We start from the raw sequence: 25005 nt of genomic DNA, 5'->3' as shown, positions 1-25005 counted from the left end.
AACTGTTGGCATTGGGCAGAGTTAGCCTGCAATATTGCATTCTAACCACTGAGAGAGAGGGAGGGAGGGAGGGAAGGAAGGAAGGAATGGCACTTAAACTTATAGACTGCTTCAAAGTGCTTTTACAGCCCTCTCTAAGCAGTTTACAGTCAGAATCTCTTGCCCCCCCAACAATTTGGGTCCTCATTTTACCGTCCTCAGAAGGATGGAAGAGTGAGTCAACCTTGAGCTGGTCAGGATCAAATTGCTGGCAGTGGACTGAGTTAGCCCTGCATTCTAACCACTGAGAGGGAGGGAGGGAGGGAGGGAGGGAGGGAGGGAGGGAAGGAAGGAAGGAAGGAAGGAAGGAAGGAAGGGCACATATAGACCGCTTCACAGTGCTTTTACAGCCCTCTCTAAGCGGTTTACAGAGTCAGCATCTCTTGCCCCCAACAATCTGGGTCCTCATTTTACTGTCCTCGGAAAGACAGAAGGCTGAATCAACCCTTAACCTGGTGAGAATCAAACGGCCAAATTGCAGGCAGCTGGTAGAAGTAGCCTGCAATACTGCACTTGAACCACTGTGCCACTACGGCTCATGGTTGGAGATGTCGCCGAAAGCTGCAATCCTGATTCTGCTGAGGCAGGGAATTCATTTTTTAGAATTTAGAGTTTAGCTCTTGGGGGAAAATTGAGTGCAAAAACTCTGCAGGCAATCCATAAGGAAGTGTCTCTTATCACAGCCCAGGGAAAGTGGTTTCCCAGGTCCTTTTGCCTTGTGGGTTTGTCAAAGATGAAATTAAAAAGCCTGGAGGACTGCTTCTATTCATTTGAAACCAGCCTGTGTCCATTTACAATGCCATTTTCTGGCCGTGAGTCAAGGGAAGAAATCTTAATTGCAGTTTGCCTCTTGTTTGCTCAGCAATACAAATTCCAGTTCTCCTCTTTTTAATGTTGCTGATGCACCAAGGTGTTTCCTTTCTTATCTTATCAGGAAACACAACCTCCTTTCCCAAGAAGATAATATTCGCCCTCATCTGAGATCCTTTCAAATCAAGCGGAATAGAGCTGGAAGGGACCTTGGAGGTCATCTAGTCCAGAGGTCACCAACTGGTGGTCCACGGAAAAATTATTTGCATTTTTTATATTGCACTAAATCAGGAGTCCTCAAACTGGGGCCCCTGGGATGGATACGTGCAATGAACGCTTGTGTTGCTGCAGAGAGTCTCCCCCTTTGGGGTTTTTTTGTGTGAGTCGGAGGGGGGCAGAAATTTGAACTTGGGGTCTGCTTCGGCCTTCTGTCTTTGCCTTCTTAGTGGGTCTGAACAACTCCGGTTTTCTTCCACTTGAATTGTGGGCGACACATTTCACGTTGCTAGTCCTGCATCTTAATACGGCAAAGCCAAGCCGACGTACCTTATGTTGCTCATCCGACTTTCCTCCTCCACACCAACATTTTGCAAGTTTTTAGGGGATGAAGTCACTCTTTGGAGGGGGGAGAGGCCTGAATCACTTAATTGTGAAGCCGCTTTGGATCTCTCCTCTTTGACGTGCAAGAACTTGCCTCCCGCCCCTGTCAGCGACGCCACATCCCGTTCTGCGCCCAGGGTGTCCTTCTCGGTAGGCAGAAATGTGCAGAGGTGCGTAAAGTGAAGGGAAAAAATAGTAATATCCCTTAGACTTATAGAGCGCTTCAGAGTGCTTCGTAGCCCTCTCTAAGCGGATTACAGAGTCAGCCACTTGCCCACCAACCATCTTCGTCCTCATTTTACCCACCTCGGAAGGACGGAAGCTGAGTCAACTTTGAGCTGCTCTGGATCGAGCTGCTGGCAGTCGGCAGAGTCAGCCTGCAATTCTGCAGTCTAACCACTGGGATGGGAGGGAGGGAGGGAGGGAGGAAGGAAGGAAGGAAGGAAGGAAGGAAGGAAGGAAGGAAGGAAAGAGAAATAGCAATACCACTTATATACCTATAAAGGTATATACCTATATACCAGTGGCGGGATTCAAATAATTTAACAACCGGTTCTCTGCCCTAGTGAGTTCTTCCAGCAACCAGTTCACCAAACTGCTCAGAAAGTTAACAACCGGTTCTCCCGAACTGGCGCGAACTGGCTGAATCCCACCACTGCTATATACCTATATATAGCTATATACTTATATAAACTTATATACTTATAAAGCTTCACAGTGCCTTTCAGCCCTCTCTAAGCAGTTGACAGAGTCAGCTTTTTGCCCCCCAACAATCTGGGCCCTCATTTTATCGACCTCGGAGGGATGGAAGGCCGAGTCAAACTGGAGCCTGGTGAGATTCAATCTGCCAAACTGCTGGCAGCCGGTGATCAGCAGAAGTAGTACTTACGCAGTACTGTGCTCTAACCACTGCACCACCGTGGCTCATCAATTGAAGTAATCAGTAGTTCTTGACTTGCAACCATTCAGTTAGTGACTGTTCCAAGTTACAACGGCACAGAGAAAAACTGACAGGATCATTTTTCCCCCCACGCTTAACGACCGTCGTAGCATCTTCGGGGGTCATGTGATCAAAATTCAGATACTTGGCCACCAGTTCGTATTTATGACCGGGGTGATCCCGCAATCCCCTTTTGCGACTTTCTGGCGAGCCAAGTCCACGGGGAAGCCGGCTTCGCTTAAGGACCATGGGACTTCACAACTGTAATTCGCTTAACGGCGGCAAGACAAACGGGGGCAAAAGTCAATGATTGCCTTGCTTAGCCACACAAACTTTCGCCTCCATTTCAGTTGTAATTTGAGGACGATCTCCATTGGCCTTAGATGCTGAAACCAGAGCGAACCAAGGTATTGGGGTGCCAGGGCTGCTCACTCAGGTGTTTTTCAAATTCGGTCTCTTCCACCCCGGACTGCCTCTTTGGTGCCCGTTAAAAAAATTCAATAGAAAAGTTGAATCCGTAGTACAAGGGACCTATTATCACATATGGTGGACCTGCCCGGAAACACAAAAATATTGGACAAAAATTTGGAAATGGGTGCAAGAAATTACAGGAGAACAGATAAAATACAAACCCAAAATCTTTCTGCTGGGAATAATCAAAGGGAAATACACAAAAAAAAATTAAGTACATATTAACACATCTGCTAACTACAGCTAGAATAGCATTTGCCCAATGCTGGAAACAAAATAATACCCCTTCGGACGAATTAGTGATTAAAAAAAACCTTTGGATTGTGCAGAGATGGACAAATTAACACTGAAATTAAAAGATAAAGAAGAGTCGGGATATTATGAAATTTGGAACAATTGGTACAAATGGCTGCAAAACAGGAATAAAATTAATTAAGCCAAAAAACAATATATATATAAATATATATAGAACTGTGTATAAAGTGTGTAAATATAGAAGCGAAATATTATATACATGTACAGGTATGACATAACAATGTTGATGTAATGACTGTAAGGTGTTGTAGAAGGGAAAAAATAATAATAATAAAAAAAGAAAAGTTGAATCCGACTTAAAAATACGGAAGCTGCAACCCCCCCAAAACACCCCAAATGTTATTTTTTTTCTATTTATCTGGCATGAAGTATTGGTATTGGTATTGGTATTTTATTATTTGTATGCCGCCCTTCTCCGGGAGGACTCAGGGCAGCAAACAATTCAAAGGGGAAAAAAAGGGGGAACATAAAAGACAAAATACAAATAATAAAAGTAGGCAACAGTCGCACAACCATACATGTCGAGAGGGGAGGGAACTCATCACCCCCAGGCCTGCCGACAAAGCCAAGTTTTGACGGCTTTTCGGAAGGCCTGGAGAGAGGTGAGGGTCCGAATCCCTGCGGGGAGTTCATTCCAGAGGGCCGGAGCTGCCACAGAGAAGGCCCTCCCCCGGGTAATAGCCAGGTGGCATTGGCTGGTAGATGGCACCCGGAGGAGGCCAACCCTGTGAGATCTAATGGGTCTGTGGGAGGTAATTAGCAGCAGGCGGTCTCTCAAGTGGCCAAGCCGAGCCTAATTCTGCTGGGCCTTTGATCTTGAGTTGAAGGTCTATTGGGGAGATCACGGGTTGGCCACTAATGATCGGCATGTGATGGGGACCTCAGCGTTAAGCCGAGCCTCAGCGTGGCTAATTCGGGAAGCGAATAGAATGGCATTATTGTAGGAAGATCACCAAGGTCACCGCCCAGATCACCGCAGATGGGGACTGCAGCCAAGAAATTAAAAGAGGCTTGCTCCTGGGGAGGAAATTGATGGCAAATCTAGACAGCCTACTAAAAAGCAGAGACAACACGTGCGTCTAATCAAGGCGATGGTTTTCCCAGTTGCAATGGATGGCTGTGAAGGTTGGACCACGAGAAAGCCCGAGCGCCAAAGAATGGAGGCCTTTGAACTCTGGTGCTGGAGAAGAAGACTCCTGCATTGAGTCCCTTGGACTGCAAGGCGATCCAACCGGTCAGTCCTAGAGGAGATCAACCCTGACTGCTCTTTAGAAGGCCGGATCCTGAAGAGGAAACTCAAATACTTTGGCCACCTCATGAGAAGGAAGAAGGACTCCCTGGAGAAGAGCCTCATGCTGGGAACGATGGTGTCAGGCCTGCAGTCATATTCCTTTTAGGATCTTTGGCCTGCCAAACTCTCTCTATTATTCTACTCTGTTGCTTCATTAGTGGGGCTATTGGGAGGGGGAATAGTAAGGAGTAGAATTGTAGAATGTGTTGTTGTCAAAATAAAACATTCCTTTCTAGAAGCCCAAGGTCATCCTTTGTCTCTGCACCTCTGCACCTGACTGGAACTAGATGGGTGGAAATGCCAGCATGGCAGAGGAAGATTGGACCATGGGATGGACTTGTGGGTCTGGGGGCAAGGTCTTGAACTTTGAACTGGGTGGGAAATCCAGGAAGCTTTCAGATTCGGGTTTTCCACAGTTTGTACCAACATGTCTCTCTTATTAAATTGGAACTTGGATGAAAGCTATGCCTTGGACTCTGATTTAATTCTGGATGATATTTGGAATGCTGAGAGATGGAGGGCAAAAGAAGAAGGGGACGACGGAGAAGGAGGTGGCTGGGTGGAGTCACCAAAGCAGCCGGCGTGAGCTTCAGTGGACTACGGAGGATAGTAGAGGACAGGAAGGCTGGAGGAACGTGGTCCATGGGGTCGCGATGGGTCAGACACGACTTTGAAACTAACAACAACATTGTAGGAAAATACCCGTGCTGCCTTCTTCCATGGGATCCAGGAGCAATGGGTCTGGCAGAGTGGGTGGCAATGGGGTGTGGATCTTCCTCTGGGCCTCCTAGCCCCCAGAGTTTAGCCTGTGCCGCAAAGCACTGCGTGGGAAGACTCCACCAAGAGCCCTGTGCCAGAGCACCTTTGCCAGGAACAAACAATTAAGCATAATTGCTCCGGTGCAGCCTCACGCCTGTTTGGATAACACCTGTCGCTATGCCAAGCCGGCACGCCCTCCCTGGTTAATTATTTCAGCAGACGGGGACCAGCCCAGGAGTCCCCGAGGCTGACGGGCCCGGAGGACGCCGGGAAGAAGCACAGGGCAGACACCCCGCCTGTGCCAAGCCCAGCTGGACTCTTCCCCCAGGCTCTTTTGGGAACCGAGGTGAACCCGGACTCCCACCTGCGGTGAACGGGAGATGCGTCTTTTGGTGAGGTTTCTTCACCCACTGGCTGGTTTCTGACTTGCGGGAATCCAGCTCAGTTTATTCTGCTAGTGATCAATCGGTGTGGGAGAGTTGGGTGATTCCTTTGCTCCATCTTCTGGACCCAGAAACCAAGGTTTGAATAGGGGACCATCGGCCTAATGGTCAAGGATTGGGTACCCCGATTGTACAAACACGGAGGAGCCCAGGTGGAGGTGCATGGATTGACACGGGGCATTTCAGCTCCTGCTGGATACCATCTATATCAGGGGTCCCCAACCTTTCGGACCTCAGGGACCACTAAATTCATAATTTTAAATCCTGCGGACCACTAATAGGATCTGCCCAATGACCGTCTGGGTGGGGGTGGCAAAGTAGCCATGTGATTGGGTAGGTGTGGCCAACTTGATGTCACTCATGTCGAGGGGTGTGCCTCGCCAGCCTCTACTCACCCCTCCCCTGCCAGCCACTCCTCGCCTCCCCGCCAGGGCTCCTTAGGGCCCCAACAGGAAGCAGTTGCTGGAGCTAAGGAGCTGCCATGAGAAAGAGTTGGCAAAACAACTCAGGTTCAAATTGGATCTGACCGAGGAGGCTCAACAGGAGCACCTCACTGAGGACTAGGAGCATAGGCTTTCCAAACAGAGGAAAGACCTGCGGGAGTGCAAGGCCAGATACGGGCGCCTGGAGACTCAGTGAGCTGAGATGTTCCGCCAATTCCAGGCCGTGATGCAGTCCAACTGGAACGAGGCCCTCCGGCTCTTTGCCACCAGTGATGCTTCCCTCCAGCCTTCACCTAAAGCCCCCACCAGGAGGCCGAAGCAGACCCCAAACCGGAATTTCTGCCCCCCTCCGACTCTCACAAAAAGACCCCTGTAGGGGGAGACTCTCTGCAGCAACACAAGCGTTCATTGCACGTATCCGTCCCAGGGGCCATGGATTCAGGACCCCTGATTTAGCGCAATATAAAACATGCAAATAATTTTTCTGTGGACCACCAAAATTTTCAGGCAGACCACAAATGGTTCATAGACCATCGGTTGGTGACCGTTGGTCTATATAACGAAGCAGCGCGAACCACTGTACCAAGCCAAGCGGACTTTCAAGCAGCAACACAACTGGCGCTTTCTCCAGATCCTGCACACAAAAACACATACATCATTGTGTAGGTTTCGTACCAAAGAGGAAGCGCCTCTGTGCTCCACAAGGATGCCTCTGTGCAATGGGGGTGCGGGGTGGGGGCGGAGAGGGCACAAACAAGATAAAGACACTGGCGGGATGGGTTGTGCTCTCTTAGCAAAGGCACCAAGGGGAAGATGGCGGGACAGGCAGATGGAAATTGGTGACAGACGCCCAGGGCTGGGGTGGAGAAGATGCCTTCGAGAAGGTGCAGGGATCAAGAGAATCTTTGTTTTGAAGAAAAACAGATCCACTTTTTATTAGCGTTTTCCGATGCAGGTGTTTTTTTAAAATGAAAGATAAAAAGGAAGATAGAGTAGGGAAACCGGAGCCACAAATTAATTGCCCTCTTAGTCCCTGCCCTCCCAGTATAACGCTTTCTCCCTAAATGCATAAATCGTTTTTTTTTTCTCTGTGTGCAAAAAGTTCATGTAAGTCTTTAAAAAAAAGTGATCTGATGATTAGAGGACTGATACCACAAATGGCAGAAGACATGAGACTGTTTTGCTACTGGAAAGAGACAGGTTGATAGATGGAAGTGCATAATTTAAAACTAGTTAAACTTAGTGAAATTTAGTGACAATAGATACAGTCGTAAATAATTGATAATGATAAAAATATATACATATATATTATTACAATAAGTAATAATTGGATATGAATATTTGAATGATACACATGGCAATCCATGCTGTGTACATTTACATTGGTATTTCCCAACCTCTGCATCTTTAAGATGGGTGGACTTCGACTCCCAGAATGCCCCAGCCAGCAAAGATTTCTGGGAATTGAAGTCCATTTTAAAGCTTGGGGGAGGGGGTAAATGGCCCCAGTGGGTTCTTTCTGGCTCAACGTCTGGCAAGCCAACCTGATCCATCCTCAGAAATGGATGTAGGGCGGGGATTAACAACCTGCAGTTCTGGAGCCACATGTGGCTTTTTCATCCCTCTGCTGTGGCTCCGTGTTGCTCAAAATATGCGTCAAAACCACCAATGTGTGACACCCGCTGGCATGCGATTCCCCGGTAGGCCAACCATGGATAAATCCAAGAAAATAAAAGTTTCAGAAGAGAACAGAACGTTTAATTCAACTACATATGCTAGTTTTGTGGCCGCTCAGGAAAAAGTCAGGTGCGGGAAAGGTTTTGTGGCTCCCAATGTTTTCTTTTGTGTGGGAAACGGGTCCAAATGGCTCTTTTGAGTGTTTAAGGTTGCTGACCCCTAGGGTAGAGTCTCCTGCTTGAGCAGGGGTGGGGAGGGGTTGGACTAGATGACCTCTAAGGTCCCTTCCAACTCCGTTAATCTGTTAAATCTGCCTGGCATCACCAGGGCTCAACTGGGCAACCCCCCCTCCCCTCTTAATTCTGGGCTCCCTTTTCCAAGGAGCATCCCAACAATTCCTAGCCATTCCAGCCAACAATGCCTCCTGGGAAATGCAGTTCAGCCCCCATTGGAGAGGACTACAAATCCTGATTGTCAAACCTGTCCCCCCCCCACCTGCTGGGGGATTCTGGGAATTGAAGTCCAACTTTCTTACTTGACCTCTGTCCTTTTGCATCTCCCCCCCACCCCCAGCATCATTTATAATACAGGAGAGACCATAAAATAAAATGAAATGTAAAATAATAAAATAAGAAAAATGAAATGAAATGAAATAATGACAAAATAAAATAAATAATAAAATAATAATAAATAATAAAATAATGATAAAATAATGATAAAATAACAATAAAATAAAGTCAAAATAAAATAAAATGTAAAATAATAAAATAATGAAATGAAATAATGAAGAAATAAAATGACAAAATAAAATAAAATATAAAAAATAATTAAACAATTAAACAATTCTCCTCCTCGGCTCCTTTATTATTTTATTATAATAAAAAATGAAATAATGAAATGAAATAAGTCAAAATAAAATATAAAATAATAAAATATAAAATAATAAAATAATATAAAATATAAAATAATAAAATATAAAATAATAAAATATAAAATAATAAAATATAAAATAATAAAATATAAAATAATAAAATAATATAAAATATAAAATAATAAAATATAAAATAATAAAATATAAAATATAAAATAATAAAATATAAAATAATAAAATATAAAATAATAAAATGAAATAATAAAAAAGGAAATAATTAAATTAAATTAAACAAGACAAAAATTACAGGGGAGGGAAAGAAATAAACTCGACCGGGCGATCTCTTTTTGTCGTCGTCGTCCCCCTAGTCCAGATGGAGGTGGACCGGTCCTGTCGGCCCGAGCCTGCGCACTGCCCCTCGGCGCACGTGCGGGGGCGTGGCCCCGAGGGCGGTTGGGCGGGCGGGGCGGGTGTGTCAAACCCCGCCCCCTTCGAAGCCGCGTCCGGCCGCCCTGCGCGGGTGCGCCTCACTCGCCTGCAGGCGCGCGAGCTCTGCGGAGGCTGCGCGCGCAGTCGGCCAGGCGGCTCACCGAGGAGGCGACCGTGGAGATGATGCTGGGCGACCTGGCGTCCCTGGAGGAGCCTCCTCCGGCGGCGGCCTCGGCGCTGCGGAGCGAGCTGGGCTCGCACCTGCACCTGCTGAAGGGGCTGAACGTGCGCTTCCGCAGCTTCCTGGCCAAGGTGCACGAGCTGGAGCGCCGCAACCGCCTGCTGGAGAAACAGCTGCAGGCCGCGCAGGTGGGCGAACGCGAGCGCCGCCTCCGCTACCGCCACTTCCCCCGGCACCAGGCCGTGCAGACCGACCCGGAGCCGCCCCTCGGGCCTTCTTCCTTCGCCCCCTCCTCTTCCTCCTCGGCTCCTTCTGCTGCTGCTCCTTCGGCTTCTTCATTTTCATCCTCCTCCTCGGCTTCCTCCTACGGCCGCCTGCCCGGCACCATCTGGAGCTACACGCAGGTGCGGCGGACGGGCGGAGGCGGCCTGGAGACCCTGCAGGGGCCCGGCGTCTCTTGGGTCCACCCGGACGGCGTGGGCGTCCAGATCGACACCATCACGCCCGAGATCCGCGCCCTCTACAACGTCCTGGCCAAAGTCAAGCGCGAGAGGGACGACTACAAGGGCAGGTGAGGGTCGCAGCGTGGCCTCCTTTTCCTCTGGGGGGGGGGTTTCACGTACTGATAGTCACCTGATAGGGATCGCCGCGTGGCCTCCTTTTCCTGCTCTGGGGAGGGGGAGGGGGGAAAGCTTACATCTATGCAACTGGGGATGGTGATGTCCCCCCCCCCCCAGGGATCGCTGCTTGGCCTCCTTTCGCTCTAGGGGGAAGAGGGGGGAGCGTGGAAGCTTACATCTATGGAACTGGGGTGGTGGTCCCTTCCACAATAGGGATCGCTGCTTGGCCTAGGGGGAGGGAGAAAAGATTACATCTGTGGAATTGGGGTGGTGGTTTCCCTCACCCCCCCATCTCTGCTTGGCCTCCTTTTCCTGGGGGGAGGGAGGAAAGGGGGAAGGAAGGAAGGGAGCCCCTTCTTTCCTCCTGGGTGGTTTATCCCCAGTCAGGGGTCTATAAAGTTAGAGAGGTGGAGGAAAGTCGGGGTCTATAAGGTCAGAGATTGCTGCTTGGCCTCCTTTCCTGGCCTGAATTGAGGGGTGGGAGTGGGGGAAGAGCCTCCCCTTTCCTGTCTGGCAAGTGATGGGGGGGAGGGAGTCCCCAATCAGGCACCCTGGGCTGTGCTAGGTAGCAAGTTCTCGGGATCAGGGATCGCTGCTTGGCCTCCTTTCCTGGGTGGGAAGGGGAAAGAAAAGGGAGCTTCCCCCCCCCCTTTCCTAGGTGGCAAGAGATGAAGGGGGTGTGTTTCTCTGAATCAGCCATCCCTGGCTATAATAGGGAGATAGTCCCCAGAATCAGGGATCGCTGCTTGGCCTCCTTTCCTATTGCTGGAGGTTAGGAAGGAAAGAAGCCGAGGAACCAGGCAAAAGTTGTGGAAGGGATCCCATAAACCCTGCTAGATGCGAGAGAGCCCTCCCTGCAAGTCCCTGAGAAGCCAAGGGTATGGGATGAAGCAGGGGGGGCCTTGATGGATTTTTGGGGGGTGGTGGGGATGAGATAGCAGGACAGGGGGGCGTTGCGGTTGCTGGGCAAGCGGCAGGGAGAGGGCTGCCCCCCTCCTCCAACAGAAAGCAGCAGTCCCTGGACTTTGGGATGGGTGGAGGTCCCCGAATGTGGCCTTGGCTTCTCCCCGGATAAGATAATGGGGAGTGGGCGAGGCCTGGCAGGAACATCAGCCTGCTTCTTCCCAGGCCCAGGAGGAGGAGGAGGGGAGGGCGGCTGGATGGGCAATGGGAGGGGGCTTCTTGCTTCTCTGGGGAAGGAGGGAAGGCTGAGGATTACTTGGCCAGCCAAACGGGGGTCTGAGGGGGGAGGAGAGGGGCTTCCAGGAAGAAAAGGGCCTGCAGGGGCCCTTCTCTGCAGCACCAGGCCCAACGGTGGCTTGGGGGGGGGGGAAAGGGAGAACGACACACACAGGACTGGACTCTAGGCAGGAGGAAGATAGTTTAAGGGGGTGAGAACCCCTTGCAGCCCTCCAAAAGAGGGGCTGGGAAGAGAGAAGGAAGGCGATGGAGGGGGCTGAAAGAGAGGGGTTTTGTGGGAGCCCCCCCCCATTAGCCAGAGGCACTGCAGTGAGAATTTGAGGAGCTGGGGAAACAGGGCCCAGTAAACGAGACAGAGGAATTAATGGGGAGCCCCCCCCCACCTTCCTGCAGGCCTGGAGGGAGGGGAGAAGGACCTGCTTTCCCCCCCCCCCCAAAAAAAAAACCCGACCCTGCTGAGTTTGCAGCTGCAAAGGGCCAGATGATAAAGCCAGACATTCCAGAGACATCTGCTTTTCCTGCTTGGGCCATTCGGCTGCTGCCGAGCGCCTCTCTCCGTTTCTCTTAGTCAGTCCTGCTTTTTGGCCTCTGAGCTCAGTGGTGCAGTATTTGGACGGGCAGCACTGCAGGGGGAAGGTGGCATCCATGCCAGGGCCAGCCTCAGGGGCATACCGCTCTCCTTGCCCCATCCTTTTGCACAGAGGGGAGGGAGAGCACGGCTGCACCCCCCTTTTCACTCTCCGATGCACACTTGTGCAAAGCAGCCTTTTCCCTGTAGGAAGATTCCCCCCCCCCCAAAATACCTCTCTCCCATTCTCACTCACTGACGTTAAGGAGTCAGCCTTTGTTGAAAGTAAAGCTTCCGCCGGCCGCCTGAGGAGGAGGAGGAGGAGGGGAATGTTTCTAACCAACCCAATCCCAGCCTTTGAAATCTGGCCATGTTTCCTATCCTGCTTTGTGTCAGGCCGGAATGTGTAATTCTCCTCTTAAAAACAAAAAAAGGGGAGGGGGGAATTCTATAAATAATAATGTCTGGAGTGGGAGGTTTGCATGACTTCCTGGCTGCCCTTTGTCACACATCCAGAGAACCGTTGTGTTTTCCTCTTACTCACTCGGTTTCTTGCTTTTCTTAATCAGCGGGTTGTCATTGTGAGGGTTAAAACCCGGGTCTGGGCTGCCCCAAACATGGAGGGGGGTGGTTTGGGGGGGGGGGGGCTTTCTATATATCTGTAGCCAAATCTTCTCATTCAGGTGGACTTACAGGAACAGCTTCTACATTGCTGAATGATATCCTGGGACCCCCGATGGGCTGTGAGCTTTTCCTCCCTCAGCCTGATCTCTGACCCCTTCTCCAGACGCTTTCTCAGGCTGGACCCACTCATATTTCTGTCCCACCGTAACCACACAGTGATACTGGTTGATCTTTTCCCAGCCTCATTTTGTAATCTGGAGTACATTAGGCTGCATTCGTTGAGACTCAGTATAAGCGTTGGGTGAACCCCCATCCCTTTCTCCATAGGCATCTCCGGCATAGCCCTGCAGGGTCCTGAACCCCCTCCTCATTTTAGTCCCTCTGTGCCCAAGGCACTCCTGAGCCTGGGAGGAGGGGGTTCTCCAGACAAAAGACCTCCCTCCCACCATCTGTTACTTGTTGTGTAAGATCACTGTCCCAGTGGCAACTCCTAGCATCTTTCTTTGAGAGTGTGTCAGCAGCAAGGACCAGCTTAACATGAGGGATGGCTTCCCTGAGCCTTTGACCGCAAAGGCCGCCTCTTCCTCCTCCTCCCACCATCATTTTTGGAGGATGACATTATTGAAACCCAGAACTCTTGAGTGCTCATCTCCAGTCAAGACTCATTCAACCACCTATTCCATTTTTCGCCACTTTGGCTGCATAGAAATGAACTCTTGATCAGATTTCTCTTTTCTGTGTCTGCTTTTGATCCAAAGGATGCACCCACATAGCAAGGACAGTAACCTGTGTTTGGATCTTCCCATTTTGGGGTGCTGGATAAATCTCACAATAAATGCTCAGGGTGCAATTTGTTGTAGGTAGTTCTAGTCTCTTGTTAGTTTCAACCTTCCTGTTTCTCATTGTGGAGGAAGTTTCTTGCTTTTTAAAGTTCTTTCTAAAAGCTAGTGTGGCACCGTCCTTTGGATGCTTTATCTCCAGCCAGGGAGTGAATTAATGTCTTGTGATTCCCAAATTCTCTTAAATGGTGGAGTGTTTATCAAGCAGCCAGGCGTTCCTTGCCACAGTGTTGAGGAAGTAACTTGTTAATAATCATTGAGCTGGAAATAATTGCTTTTCCCCAGGTTGTACTTTGATTTTGGCAGATTAATAAAGTCCAGTTGAAGCAGGGCCTGTTCCAAATTTGGTGCAGCTGGAGAGAGGGGAAGGCTATTCGCTGCTGAATAGAAAAGCATGACAAAACTAACAAGCCCTTGTTTTCCCCTCGATAAGGATCTTAATAAAAATGTCCTTAAAAGCCATCCCTGAAGAATGTCTGAATCCACTTTTAAGCTAAAATATCAGTGTAACAAGATTCAAATGTTACACCAGCAGAGACCAATAAAAATAAATTATTTTCGATACGGGAAGAAATTTCAGCAAAGTTAGAATTTCCTGACTTGTATCCGGAAGGAGGGACTAGCTGGTTTCTCTTTTGGGTGTCTGCATTGCATTTATAATGCAATCTGGTGCGTATTAGGCAGTATGTATATTTAAGAATTAAATACGGGTTGTAAACCCCCCCAGATTTGACTTATCTCGCCTTGTAAAATGAAAGCAGTATGAAAACGTTTTTGAAAAATAATACTGCTGGCGGGAAAAGTTGTTTGATGTTGTTGCTTGTACTGAATTAAACTGAAGCAGCTTTTCATCTGCATTTGAAAATAGGGAAGTACCAGCATTGTCAAAAGACAATGAAATATCCATTCTGAACTCAGGGCAATAATGTAGTGGATTTCGCTGAAATAACTAAAAAAGGGCAAGTCATGGACCTCCACCTGGCGGTTTTTCTTGTCTTGTTCTCATTCTGCATGAGCTATGTTTCATCGCAAGTCTTATCAAGCCTTATCAAAGTCATGAAAAGGGACTTGCCCCAATAGAATGGAGCCTGAGTTGCCAAAAAAGCCACTTCCGGTGATGAATCAGTTCCTGATTACGCCTTGATTCAGCTCCAGGGGTGTTCTGATCTTTGGAGAAGAATAAAAGACTTGACTTGATTGAATGAATGAATGAATGAATGAATGAATGCTCCAGGGATAGTCCTCGACTAATTTCTACTTTTTCAAACTTCTGTGCACTTCTTATTTTTCTGCTAAAGCTAATCCTACAGTTTTGCACGAGGGAGCAGATTTCTCCCGCACGGCCTTCAATATCAGGGCTGATCCGTTTAAAGAATGAAGCTTAGAAGAGAGTGCCTTCCCTCTGACGGAGAGAGCTGTTGCTCGGCTGCTTTTCCGTAGAACTTGTGAGTCAGGAAAGCGGCTCCCGGCTGCCTTCGGCCTCTTCCCATAAGATGCCATCTTCCTGGGCTTATCTCCAGGGAGGCTGTAATCAGCAGGAGGAAAACAATTGCTAAGAAGGGGAAAGGTGATTGCAGATAAGCTCAGAGGTGTTCGCCAAGCTTTTGCAAAAGGTTGTGGGAAAGATTGTATGGGTTAACCCGGAGCGGCCAGGTAGATAAGTAAATACAACAAAATTGGTTACCAAAGCCCTGCCATAAAGCTCCCAAAAGCAGCCCGCCAAGGCACGGCAGGCTGAGCTCTGGCCCCTCGACTTACCCATGGGCTGCTGGCTTTCCAGAATGCCCAGGTGCCCAGCGGGAGGAAGTTTGGTTCCTTGGTCCTGCCGGTTGAGCATTTCTTGGGTGGGGACAGAAATAAGGGAGATCCTCTCTTAAGGCCCCAACCTTCAAAGGTCGTAATTCCCAGGTCACCTGGCTCTCGGCTCTTATCCCTTGGGGAGATGATGAGGCTGGGGAAGCCCAGTCTATGTTACTGCAGGCCTCCTCACCCAAAGGGCTTTGTTTGTTGAAGGAAGGAAGCAGAATACAGGTAGTCCTCGTCTTACGGCCACAATTGAGCCCGAAATGTCTCTTGTTCAGTGAGTTTTGCCCCATTTTACAACTTCTCCTGCCACCTTTGTTAGGGGAATCCCTGCGGGTGTTACATCAGCAGCAAGGTGGTTAAGCCAATCTGGCTTTCCTATTGACTTTGCTCGTCAGAAGGTCGCAACATGGGATCGTATGATTCCGGGACGCTACCGTCGTCACAAACGCGAGCCAGATGCCAAACACGCAAATCACCTTGACCACAGGTCGTAAGGGTTAAAAACAGTCCGAAGTCACTTTTCCCCCGTTGTCACTAAGCAAACTGTTGTAAGTCGAGGATTACCTGTAACAAAAGTTGGAAGGGACCGTGGGAGGTCTTCTAGTCCAACCCCCTGCTCAGGCAGGAGATGCTATTTCATTTTTTTTCTTGGAAACCTCCAGTTATGGGGCACCCACAACTTTTGTTCCATTCCCTTGGAAGGGAATGAACTGATCAATTCATTGGAAGCCCCGTTCTCCAGAGGAACGCACAGAGTCCGTACATGGGTGACGTGTATATGTTTTGACTATGATCCTCGAAGGGAGCTCTTGTTTTGTTTTGCTTTGAAAAGGGAGAGCAGCCAGCCAAGCAGCCTTGCTCAGATTGTGTCAGTTGATTATAGGGCAAATAAAAGCTGGAGAGAAGATATTTCTGGCTCTTTATGGTGCGTAATCATAGGCTGAAGTGGTCGGAGACTGCGGCCCGAGCGCTGGATCATCTGTGGCTAAAAGGAAGCAGGAGCTGATGCAGCACTTGGCCGCTGCCCTTCCTTGGGGTTTCAGACAGACCTGCCAGCATTATTCCTGTGTTTTTAATACTCCCAGCAGTCAACTTAAGTCCTAAGACATTCGGCAGCAGTGAGAGGAACATTTCCCCTGCCTTGTCCTCCGTCTGTGGGGAGTGGGCCAGTGTGCTTAAGGAAGGAGGATGTTGGCCCCCCAGCTGGGTCAATGGGCCTCTTGAAACTTTTAATCGAGATCTGTGGGGCAGAATTTTTGTGAATGGGAAGGCCAGGCTAGAATTTCTTTTTTTTTTAAAGAAACCTTTCCCAGGTCACCACTGCTGTTGTTCCGCCTGCATTGCTCGGCTGTTTTGGATCCTGAGTGAGGGCTGATAACTGGCAAATGTCTATCTGGGATCTTTTTTGTCACAATGCCATCTTTTTCCTAGTTAAAACACATGGGAATCACATCTCTGCCCCCACTCCTGGAGAGAGAGAGACAGAGAGAGAGAGAGAAGAGAGAGAGAGAGACGGAGGGAGGGAGGGAGGGACAAAGAAAAGAGGATTGTGCCTGGCTTATTCGTCAAGAAGTCCAGTTGCCATATCGCGCAAAGCAGCAACGGCTTGTTCTGCGTGCCCACGTCCCAAAGGGTGGTTGGCACTCCCGTGGCAAACTTTTGCCCATCCATAGCAGCTCAGAGGAGCCTGCCACTTGAGCCAGCTCCTGTCCAAACCAGAAGGCAAGTGGAAAACTTCTCAGCTGCGTTAATTTCTTAGAAGAATCTGAATGCCCCTCAGTTCTGGCATTCAGATCCTCTTTACAGATTAAAGATTAACAAAGTTGGAAAGGACCTTGTAGGTCATCTAGTCCACCCCCCCCCCAAGCCAAGCAGGAAACCTTACACCATTCCTGAGAGATGGCATTCTAATCTCTTCTTGAAAGCCTCCAGTGATGAAGCTCCCACAACTTCCGAAGGCAACTTCTGTCCCATCAGTTAATTGTTCTCCCTGTAAGTTCCTCCTTATTTCCAGGTTGAATCTCTCCTTGATCAGTTTCCATCCATTATTCCTCCTCTGGGCCTTCTGGCAGGGTGACCGGTTCCCTCCTGTCCAACTTCTCTTGCCCTTAGGAGAGGCCAAGCACGTACACCCATGCTCTGCCCAGGATCGCTTTAGCATTCGCAGCAGCATCGCCGCTTTCCCTTAAAATCTGAAAGCAGGTCGGGCTTTCAGAAGTCTTGCACTTATTAGACCAGCAAAACTGGTTAGGGTGTGATGTTCAACCAGCCACCCTCCCTTTAGCCAACTTTCTCTCGAAGGAGGAGGCAGGTGTTCTGTCCTGAGTTAGCAAGGCACCATTTCACGTGGCAGGTGGCTCTGGGTGGCAGGAGGGTTTTGTTCTCTCTCTCCTGGCCGGTTGGAGGAGGATGCGGGGATACAGCTCAGCCTGGCAGCTTGTGGGTGAATCTCACCCCAAAGTCAAGGCAATGAGGACAGCCGGCCTTGTTTCCAGCCGTCGAACCTTTGCGTGTCAATAGGGAGCATCCCACCTCCGGGTGTTTTCCCAGCCTTTAAATGCTCCTTGGGGTTCAGTAGAAGCGACCCATTAGTCTCTGGACTCACTTCAAGGTGCTAGTCGTTACTATAAAGCCCTACATGGCATCGGACCTGGGTACCTGAAAGACCGCCTCCTGCCAATTACCTCCCATAGACCAATTAGATTGCACAGACTAGGCCTCCTTCGGATCCCATCTGCCAGCCAATGTCGGCTGGCGACTCCCCGGGGGAGAGTCTTCTCTGTTGCAGCTCCAGCCCTCTGGAACGAGCTCCCCACGGAGATCCGGACCCTTACTACTCTCCCAGCCTTCCGCAAAGCCACTAAGATCTGGCTGCTCCGGCAGGCTGGGGGGCTGTTGAAATAACCAGCCCCACGGTAACTATGAATGTTGTGTATTTTAAATTGTTGTTTTTGTCTATTTACCCCCTTCCCTTGTTTATTGTAAGCCGCCTGGAGTTCTTCAGGAGTGGGCAGCATACAAGACCAATAAAATACAAAAAAAATACAAATACAAATAAACATCCCCGTGCTTGCTGGGCAAGCCAGCCACAAGCCTTTGGGGGTTCTTGTGAGCAGTTCCCGTGTTTGCAATTTTATGCCAGGTGTTTGGCCGGGCGGTCATTGCGTGTAAGAAGAGGACTGGTGCCGGAGGAGGCCTGGGATAGGATAAGGGAGAGGGAGACCTGTGGGGCTACTGCCCTGCTTGGGAGAGGACATCCAAAGCATGGAAACCGGCCCACTTGCTCTTCTGGGAAAGTGGCAAAGTGCCAGAGGGGCTTTTTTGCCACTCTGGTTTGGCCCTGGTCTGAATTTTGCAGTGATGTTCATTCCACTTAGGGCCGTGATGGTGCAACTATGGCACGTGTGCCCCAAGTGCCACGGGGAGCCGTTTTACCTGGCATACACAGCATTGCCTGTTCTTGTTCTAGGTTTCTGACGATCAGCTGCCAGAAACTATACAAAGAATAGCAGAGTTGGAAGGGATCTTGGAGGTCTTCTAGTCCAACCCCCTGCCTAGGCAGGAAACCCTACACCACTTCAGACAAATGGTTATCCAGCATCTTCTTAAAGACTTCCAGTGTTGGAGCATTTATAACTTCTGGAGGGAAGTTATTCCTCTGATTAATTGTTCTCACTGTCTGGAAATTTCTCCTTACTTCTAAGTTGCTTCTCTCCTTGATTAGTTTCCACCCATTACTTCTTGTCCCGCCTTCAGGTGCTTTGGAGAATAGTTTGACTCCCTCTTCTTTGTGGAAGCCCCTGAGATATTGGAAGACTGCTATCATGTCTCCCCTAGTCCTTCTTTTCATTAAACTAGACATACCCAGTTCCTGCAACCATTCTTCATATGTTTTAGCCTCCAGTCCCCTAATCCTATTTGTTGTTCTTCTCTGCACTCTTTCTAGAGTCTTCACATCTTTTTTACATAGTGGCAACCAAAATTGGATGCCGTATTCCAAGTGTGGCCTTACCAAGGGATTATAAAGTGGTATCAACACTTCACGTGATCTTGATTCTATCCTTCTGTTTATGCAGCCTAGAACTGGGTTGGCTTTTTTGTCAGCTGTTGCACACTGCTGGCTCATATTTAAATGGTTGTCCACTAGGACTCCAAGATCCCTTTCACAGTTACTACTGTTGAGCAAGGTACCACCTATACTGTACCTGTGCATTTCATTTTTCTTGCCTAAATGTAGAACCTTACTCTCCTCACCATTGAATTTCATTTTATTGGATAGTTAGCTTTTGGCTACTGCTTTGTTTGCTTCTAGGTGTTTACTAATTTGTTTCTTCTTTTCCAGATAATTTCCTGGTATTGAGGTCAGGCTGATAGGTCTATAGTTTCCTGGATCTATTTTTTCCCCCTTTTTTGAAGATGGGAACCACATCAGCTCTTTTCTAGTCCTCTGGTAGTTCCCTGGTGCTCCAGGATCTCTGAAAGATATAGTTCAGTGGTTCTGAGATCTCATCTGCCAATTCCTTCAGAAGCCTGAGGTGTAATCCATCCGGTCCTGGTGATTTGAACTCGTCTAGGGTAGACAGGTGCTCACTCACTTGTGTAAAGACAGATGCAAAAAATGAGTTAAATAGTTCTGCTTTCTCCCTGTTGCTTGTCACCTTCTTGCCACTTTCTCCCAGCAATGGACCAATTGTTTGACTGGAGGAGCTGGTCTCCCATTTTCCGCCGTGAGCTGATTGCCACGCATGCATGTGCACCAGTAACTGGAAGACTTAACTTCCGGAAACTGGAAGTTCATTTTCTGGCACGTGCATGGACCCTGGGCAGCTCCCCTTCCAGGTTGCGTCCCAGATGACCGCGCTCCCTTTTCGGCACTCGGTGCCGAAAAGGTTCACCATTCGTGGCTAACACATAAAGTTGAGAAACCAGCTAGATTGTTGTGACTCTTGATCTCGATTTGCCTGACCGAATGCCCAGATGGCAGCACTGAGAGGCCTTCCCTGTGCCCCCTTTATTTCCCCCTTTGCTCCTTAAGATCCCCGCATGGCAGGCTGCCCAGCCTTCTCCACAGCCCGCTTTTCTTTCGGCGTGCGGAAATCTCGCTTAAAATTCAGCCGAGTATTAATGTAATGCAGCTAGTCTGACAGGTAGCTTACAATGTGGCGCGATAGATATTGCTTAGGCGAGGGGAAGAAGAAGAAGAAGAAGAAAAAAAAACCTTCTCTGAAACATGAGTTCTGTATTTAATTATCTTGCACCCTGGAGCTCTTTTCAGCAAGCTAATCCTCTGCTCCTCAGATTGCCAGAATAATTACGGCTTTCAAAAGGAAGCCCGAAAAACTCTGGTTTTTTACCTCCAGTTATAATAACGACAGCGCTAGAGAAAGCAAAGAATGGGGCTTTTTTTTTTGCCACAGATGTTTCATAAGCTTTGCTGCTAATTGTTTTTCCAGGAGGACTCAGATCATACGAGAAAGCGGTTAACATTCCCTTCGCTGGGGGATATTTGGGGAGGGTTTTTTTTTATTAAAAAAAACAACAACCAACGACGGCTGCACAATTAAGGCTGCGAAAGGGAGAGCTTGTCGCAAAGGCTGAACCGGTTCTGGATGGGCGGCTGGCCTGTCGCTCCGGATCGGAGTTTGCCAAAGGGGCAACTGAGGATATCTGGCACAGCCCCACGCTTAAACCCTTTCCCCTAGAAATAGGTGTAAAAGGGTTGGGGGTTAGGGGAAGAAACTGGGTTGTGGTGTTTCTTGTGAGTCATTGCTGCTCCTGGGAATCTTGAGGGTCGCAATGAACAACAACCACTTCAGCCCAGAGGTCCTTGAGGCCTGCCTGCCAGCCGGCGGGATGCAAAAATCTATTCTTCCCTGCAAATGTGCTTCTCGTTTTTTTCCTTTGCATTTTAGCTGCTGGGTTGGGTTTGCGTATCTAAGCGGTTTTGGGAAACACTTTGGGAAGAGCGTAACAAAGGAATGCACTTTTTTTATTATTTTAAAAAACAGAAGGACTAAGAAATAAAAGAGCCCATCTCGTTCTTGGCATTTTAAACTACCCAACCACGGTGCTGGGTGCTGGAAGACTTTTCTTGATGGACAATTTAAGAAGGTAAAAGAAGGGAGTTCCCCGCACGAAGACCTAATTGAAATTGGATGTAACGAACCTTCCAGCGCTTTTCCCCAGTTGGATTTTTCTGGGGAATCCATCTGGAGCTGATTTATGCTGGCTGGCTCTCCAGTTGTGGCATTTACGCCAGGAGCCACTCCGTGTGGCCGGATGTGGCTTTGAATCCTTCCATGAGGCAGGCATCTGCTTGGAGAGCAGTGGGTGGCTTCCAATTTTGGCTGAATCGGGAGCTCCGTGCTTGGTCGAAGGCTATGGGGGGCGGCTTCTTCAACCAGAGGAGCCCCCTCTCCTCCATGAAGCTCAGCCAGCTCTCTCGCCTCTTGGCCAAGCGTAGAGGCCGCGTCATCTTGGCTGGGCCTTTCCTTATGCCTCTTAGATGGGCCTGGTGCTGCCCCATTCACAGGGAGCCTGGAGGATCCAGATTCCAAGCAGATCCCCATCAAACAAATGGGTCCCTGAGGCACAGGAGAAGCTGCCTCAAGGGTGCCAGCATCTTTCTCCACTGTCAGCAAACACACACACAGACACACAGACACACTCTTCTCTCCTTCCCTCCCTCTCTTCTTTCTCTGTCTCTCTCCCCCTCCTTCTTTCTCCCTCCCTCTCTCTCTCTTCTTTCTCTCTCTGTCTGTCTCTCTCTCCCTCCCTCTTTCTCTTCTTTCTTTCTTTGTGTCTCCCTCTCCCCCCCTCTCTGTCTCTCTCCCCCCTCTCTTTCTCCCTCCCCCTCTCTCTCCTTTCTCTCTCTCTGTCTCCCCCTCTTGTTTTTCTCTCTCTGTCTCTCTGCCCCCTCTTCCTTCTCTCTTCTGTCTCCCTCCCTCCCTCTTTCTCTTCTTTCTCTCTCTCTCTCTCCCTGTCTCTCTCCCTCCAGTCCTGTCCCAGCGCTCACATTAAAGGCCATCGCTCCGTGGGGCGAGCAGCCAAAGCCACAGCCCGCGCATTCCTCTCGGGTTTCTTCCAGCTAAGCACGGAGGTGTGAGTTGCCATTAAGTCTGGGGCGAAGACAGAGCCCTCCCCGCCTGCCAGGCTCAGTGCTCCCCGGCCGGGAGCTGCTGCTTTCTGACCTGCACATTCCACAGCCCTGAGATCTCCTGGCAACTTCCACCTTTCCCCTTTGGAGGCAGTTGGGCCAGAATAGATCAGCAGCTCACCAAACAGAATGGAAAGCACACACACACACACACCAGCCTGGTGATGCCGTGGCACCGGCAGACTAAAAAGAAACGGCCGTCCAGGGGCTTAGGCTGGGTTTGCTACCCAAAGATGTGTGACTTCTTTCGCCAAGGCTGCGGGGGGAACACACACTGCCAAGATGTAAGGCATGTCCACCTTCCAGAAATGAAGAGGTGGCTGCAAACAAGCCCCCCCCCCCGGGGTTTGGTGGTCCTCCCACGGATTGGGAAAGACCCCATCCAGAAGCCCCGTTTGGGCAAAGAGGGTGGTGGTATCCATGGACGGTTTCTACTGGCCAAGCTCTGGATTGCTTTGCCCGGGGAGGCGTTGGCGCACGAGCCAGGATTTAATAGATCGGCTGTTCCCATTAAGATTAAAGCATTTTGCATGGAGCTCTTCAGGAACCATTTAATTTTCTCTCTTAATCAGAGCCCTGAGCTCACGGGGGGGGGGGGGGGGGCGCTGAAGTGCCTGGCCCAGTTTGTAAGCTCAGCTGCAAGAAGAGGCGGAAAACGGCAAACGGGCAGCTCTTCCGCCGGCTAGCAACACAACCTACGCACAAGACGCAAAGGCCACACAGTTGAACCCCCCTGCAGCGCCACGGTTTCCCTGGGAACGGGGTGAAAGTGTGGCTGGCGGGTTTTTTCGAGGGGCAGCGTTTCAGCCAGGCTGGTCCTTCATCCAACCAGCCACCTTCTCCTCTCCAGCAGAGCAGGGAGGAGAAGGACTCACTCATTCCGCCCACAGGCCTCGGGGTGTTGAAGGAGAGAGGCCTGGTGCTATGGGAACATGGATCTTGGCCTGTAGGATGGTTATTTGTTTATGTCTCTCTCCTCCTCCTCCTCTTCCTCTTCAACCTCAGAGGTGGATTGTGAGACTTGCCCAGCCTTGTGCCCGTTTGATTGGCATAGATGTGGTAGAGCAACATGTTTTCGCCTCTTCAACAAGTTAGAGTCTCCCTCCCTCCCTCTTTCCCTCCCTCCCTTTCTCTTTCTTTTTCTCCCCCTCTCTCTCCTTTGCTCCCTTCCTCCTTCGCTCTTTCTCTCTCCCTCCCTCCCTCTCTCCCTCTCTTCATCCCTCCCTCTCTCTTCTGTTTTCTCCCTCTTTCTCCCTCTCTCACTTTCGCTTTTTCTCTCCCTCTCTCCCCCTCCCTCCCCCTCTCCTCCCTTTCTCCCTCTCTCTTCCTCTCCCTCCCTCTCCTTTTCTGTTTTCTCCCTTTCTCTCCCTTCCTCCCTCGCTCTTTCTCTCTCTCTCCCTCTCTCTTCCTCTCCCTCCCTCCCTCTCTCTTCCTCCCTCCCTCTCTCTTTTTCTGTTTTCTCCCTCTTTTTCCCTCGCTCACTTTCTCTCCTTCCCTCCCTCCCTCCCTCTCTCTCTCTCTTTCTCTCTCTCTCTCATTCATGTGAAGATCTTCCAGGTGCCCCCATCAATTTGTGGAAACATGTCACCTGGGGGGGATCTCTTCTCTTCTGGCCACCCTCCAAAGGCTTAAAAGGATGTAAAACCAAGTTCCCCAACCATACCGGCTTTGCGGACCCAGCGGGAGAAGGGGGAGAGGGGATGGTTACACGGGAGTGGGCTCGCACAGCTCCATTTGCATGAGTGGCGGGCACGCATAGCCGTCCCTTGCCCAAAAGTATCATTTGTGCACATGCTTGCCCATTGCTCACACAAGTGGTGATACATGCGCATGCTTGCCCACTACTTCCATGGCCCGGTGCCGAACAGCTGAAGCCCCAGTAATGGACCCAAGGTGTGTGTATGTGTTTGGGAACCCCTGATCTAAAGCCATTGGGTGGGGGGGTGGAAAAACATGGGACGTTTTGTTTAAATTCTTGTCATCCTCTGCAGCGTTCTGGTGGGACTCGGGACCCAGCTGTTCTATCCCAGTTATTTCCCGAAGCTCCGGGCCAGCGCCCACCTGTGTGTGTGGTGGGTTTTGCCCCCATTCAGTATCATTTTGCTGGCTGCGGGGAAGGGTGTCTCTCTCTAAGCTTGATTCCCACCCCCTCCCAAGCCGTTCCTGTACTCTGCAGCCTAATAACAAGCACTTGGCTCGTTGATCGGCCTGCTGTTCCGAACACGGTTTTTAATTTTGCCATAACTATCGTTGTCGTTTTAGATACTTAACACCGCTTCCTGTTTTGATGAACATGGCACATGCTGCCTTTCCAGAGGCAGCTCTCTCAGGGTGGGGTTCAACAGACTATAATCCCCCTTTCCCCCAACTCCGAATGTTCCTTAAACTCCAGGGGTGCCGGATAAAGGAACGGTCGTGTGAAAAGTGGGGGTGGATACCGATGGGATGGGGCTACCTATGGGGGGGGGGGGCTGCGATGAGGAATTGGAAGGAAGCCGACACTGTGTTCGAGCACATGGGGCAGGCCGTGGTTGCAAAACTCCTGGGTGGCTCAGGTGGGGCTGGCAGGTCTTGGGCAAGCAAAGAAGCGGAGGCCCATTGCCGCGGAGGCAGACGAGTGGTGGCAGCCCCACGTGAGTCTCCGGTATGTGACTGACTGGCTGACGCGGGGGCCACCGCCCTGTTGCGCCCGGGGCTCTGGGTTCCCTCTCCTTGTCATCTCAGCTGGTGGGGCTGGTGACAGAAGAGGGCTGGGGCTTCCCTCCAAAGTGATGAGCAAAGCTGGGTGTGACGCCGCTTCCTCTTTCTCACCCTCCAGAGTTTGAGCCCGCTAACCTCCCCCCTTCCCCGGAGGGAGGGGCTCCTGTTGGGAGGGGGCTGTCCGGTGTAGGCTGAGCAAATAGCCTGCCGCCTTCTTTGGCAG

General features: G+C 50.0%; 1 protein-coding gene across 2 annotated transcripts in view; it reads left to right on the top strand.

The window, feature by feature from the left end:
• Nucleotides 1-9172: 9172 nt before the first annotated feature.
• Nucleotides 9173-25005, top strand: part of IFFO2 (intermediate filament family orphan 2) — a 30108-nt gene continuing 14275 nt past the window's right edge. For both annotated transcript variants that reach the window (XM_032232308.1, XM_032232307.1), the window contains exon 1: nt 9173-9840. In XM_032232308.1, the coding sequence (XP_032088199.1) occupies nt 9269-9840 (572 nt within the window). In that variant the 5' untranslated portion in view covers nt 9173-9268. The remainder of the gene's footprint in view (nt 9841-25005) is intronic.

This window comes from Thamnophis elegans, chromosome 15 (genome assembly GCF_009769535.1).
Source record: "Thamnophis elegans isolate rThaEle1 chromosome 15, rThaEle1.pri, whole genome shotgun sequence".
Classification (NCBI taxonomy): Eukaryota; Metazoa; Chordata; class Lepidosauria; order Squamata; family Colubridae; genus Thamnophis; species Thamnophis elegans.
The sequence above is the reverse complement of the archived record's forward strand: the minus strand, read 5'-3'. Positions and strand labels throughout refer to the sequence as shown.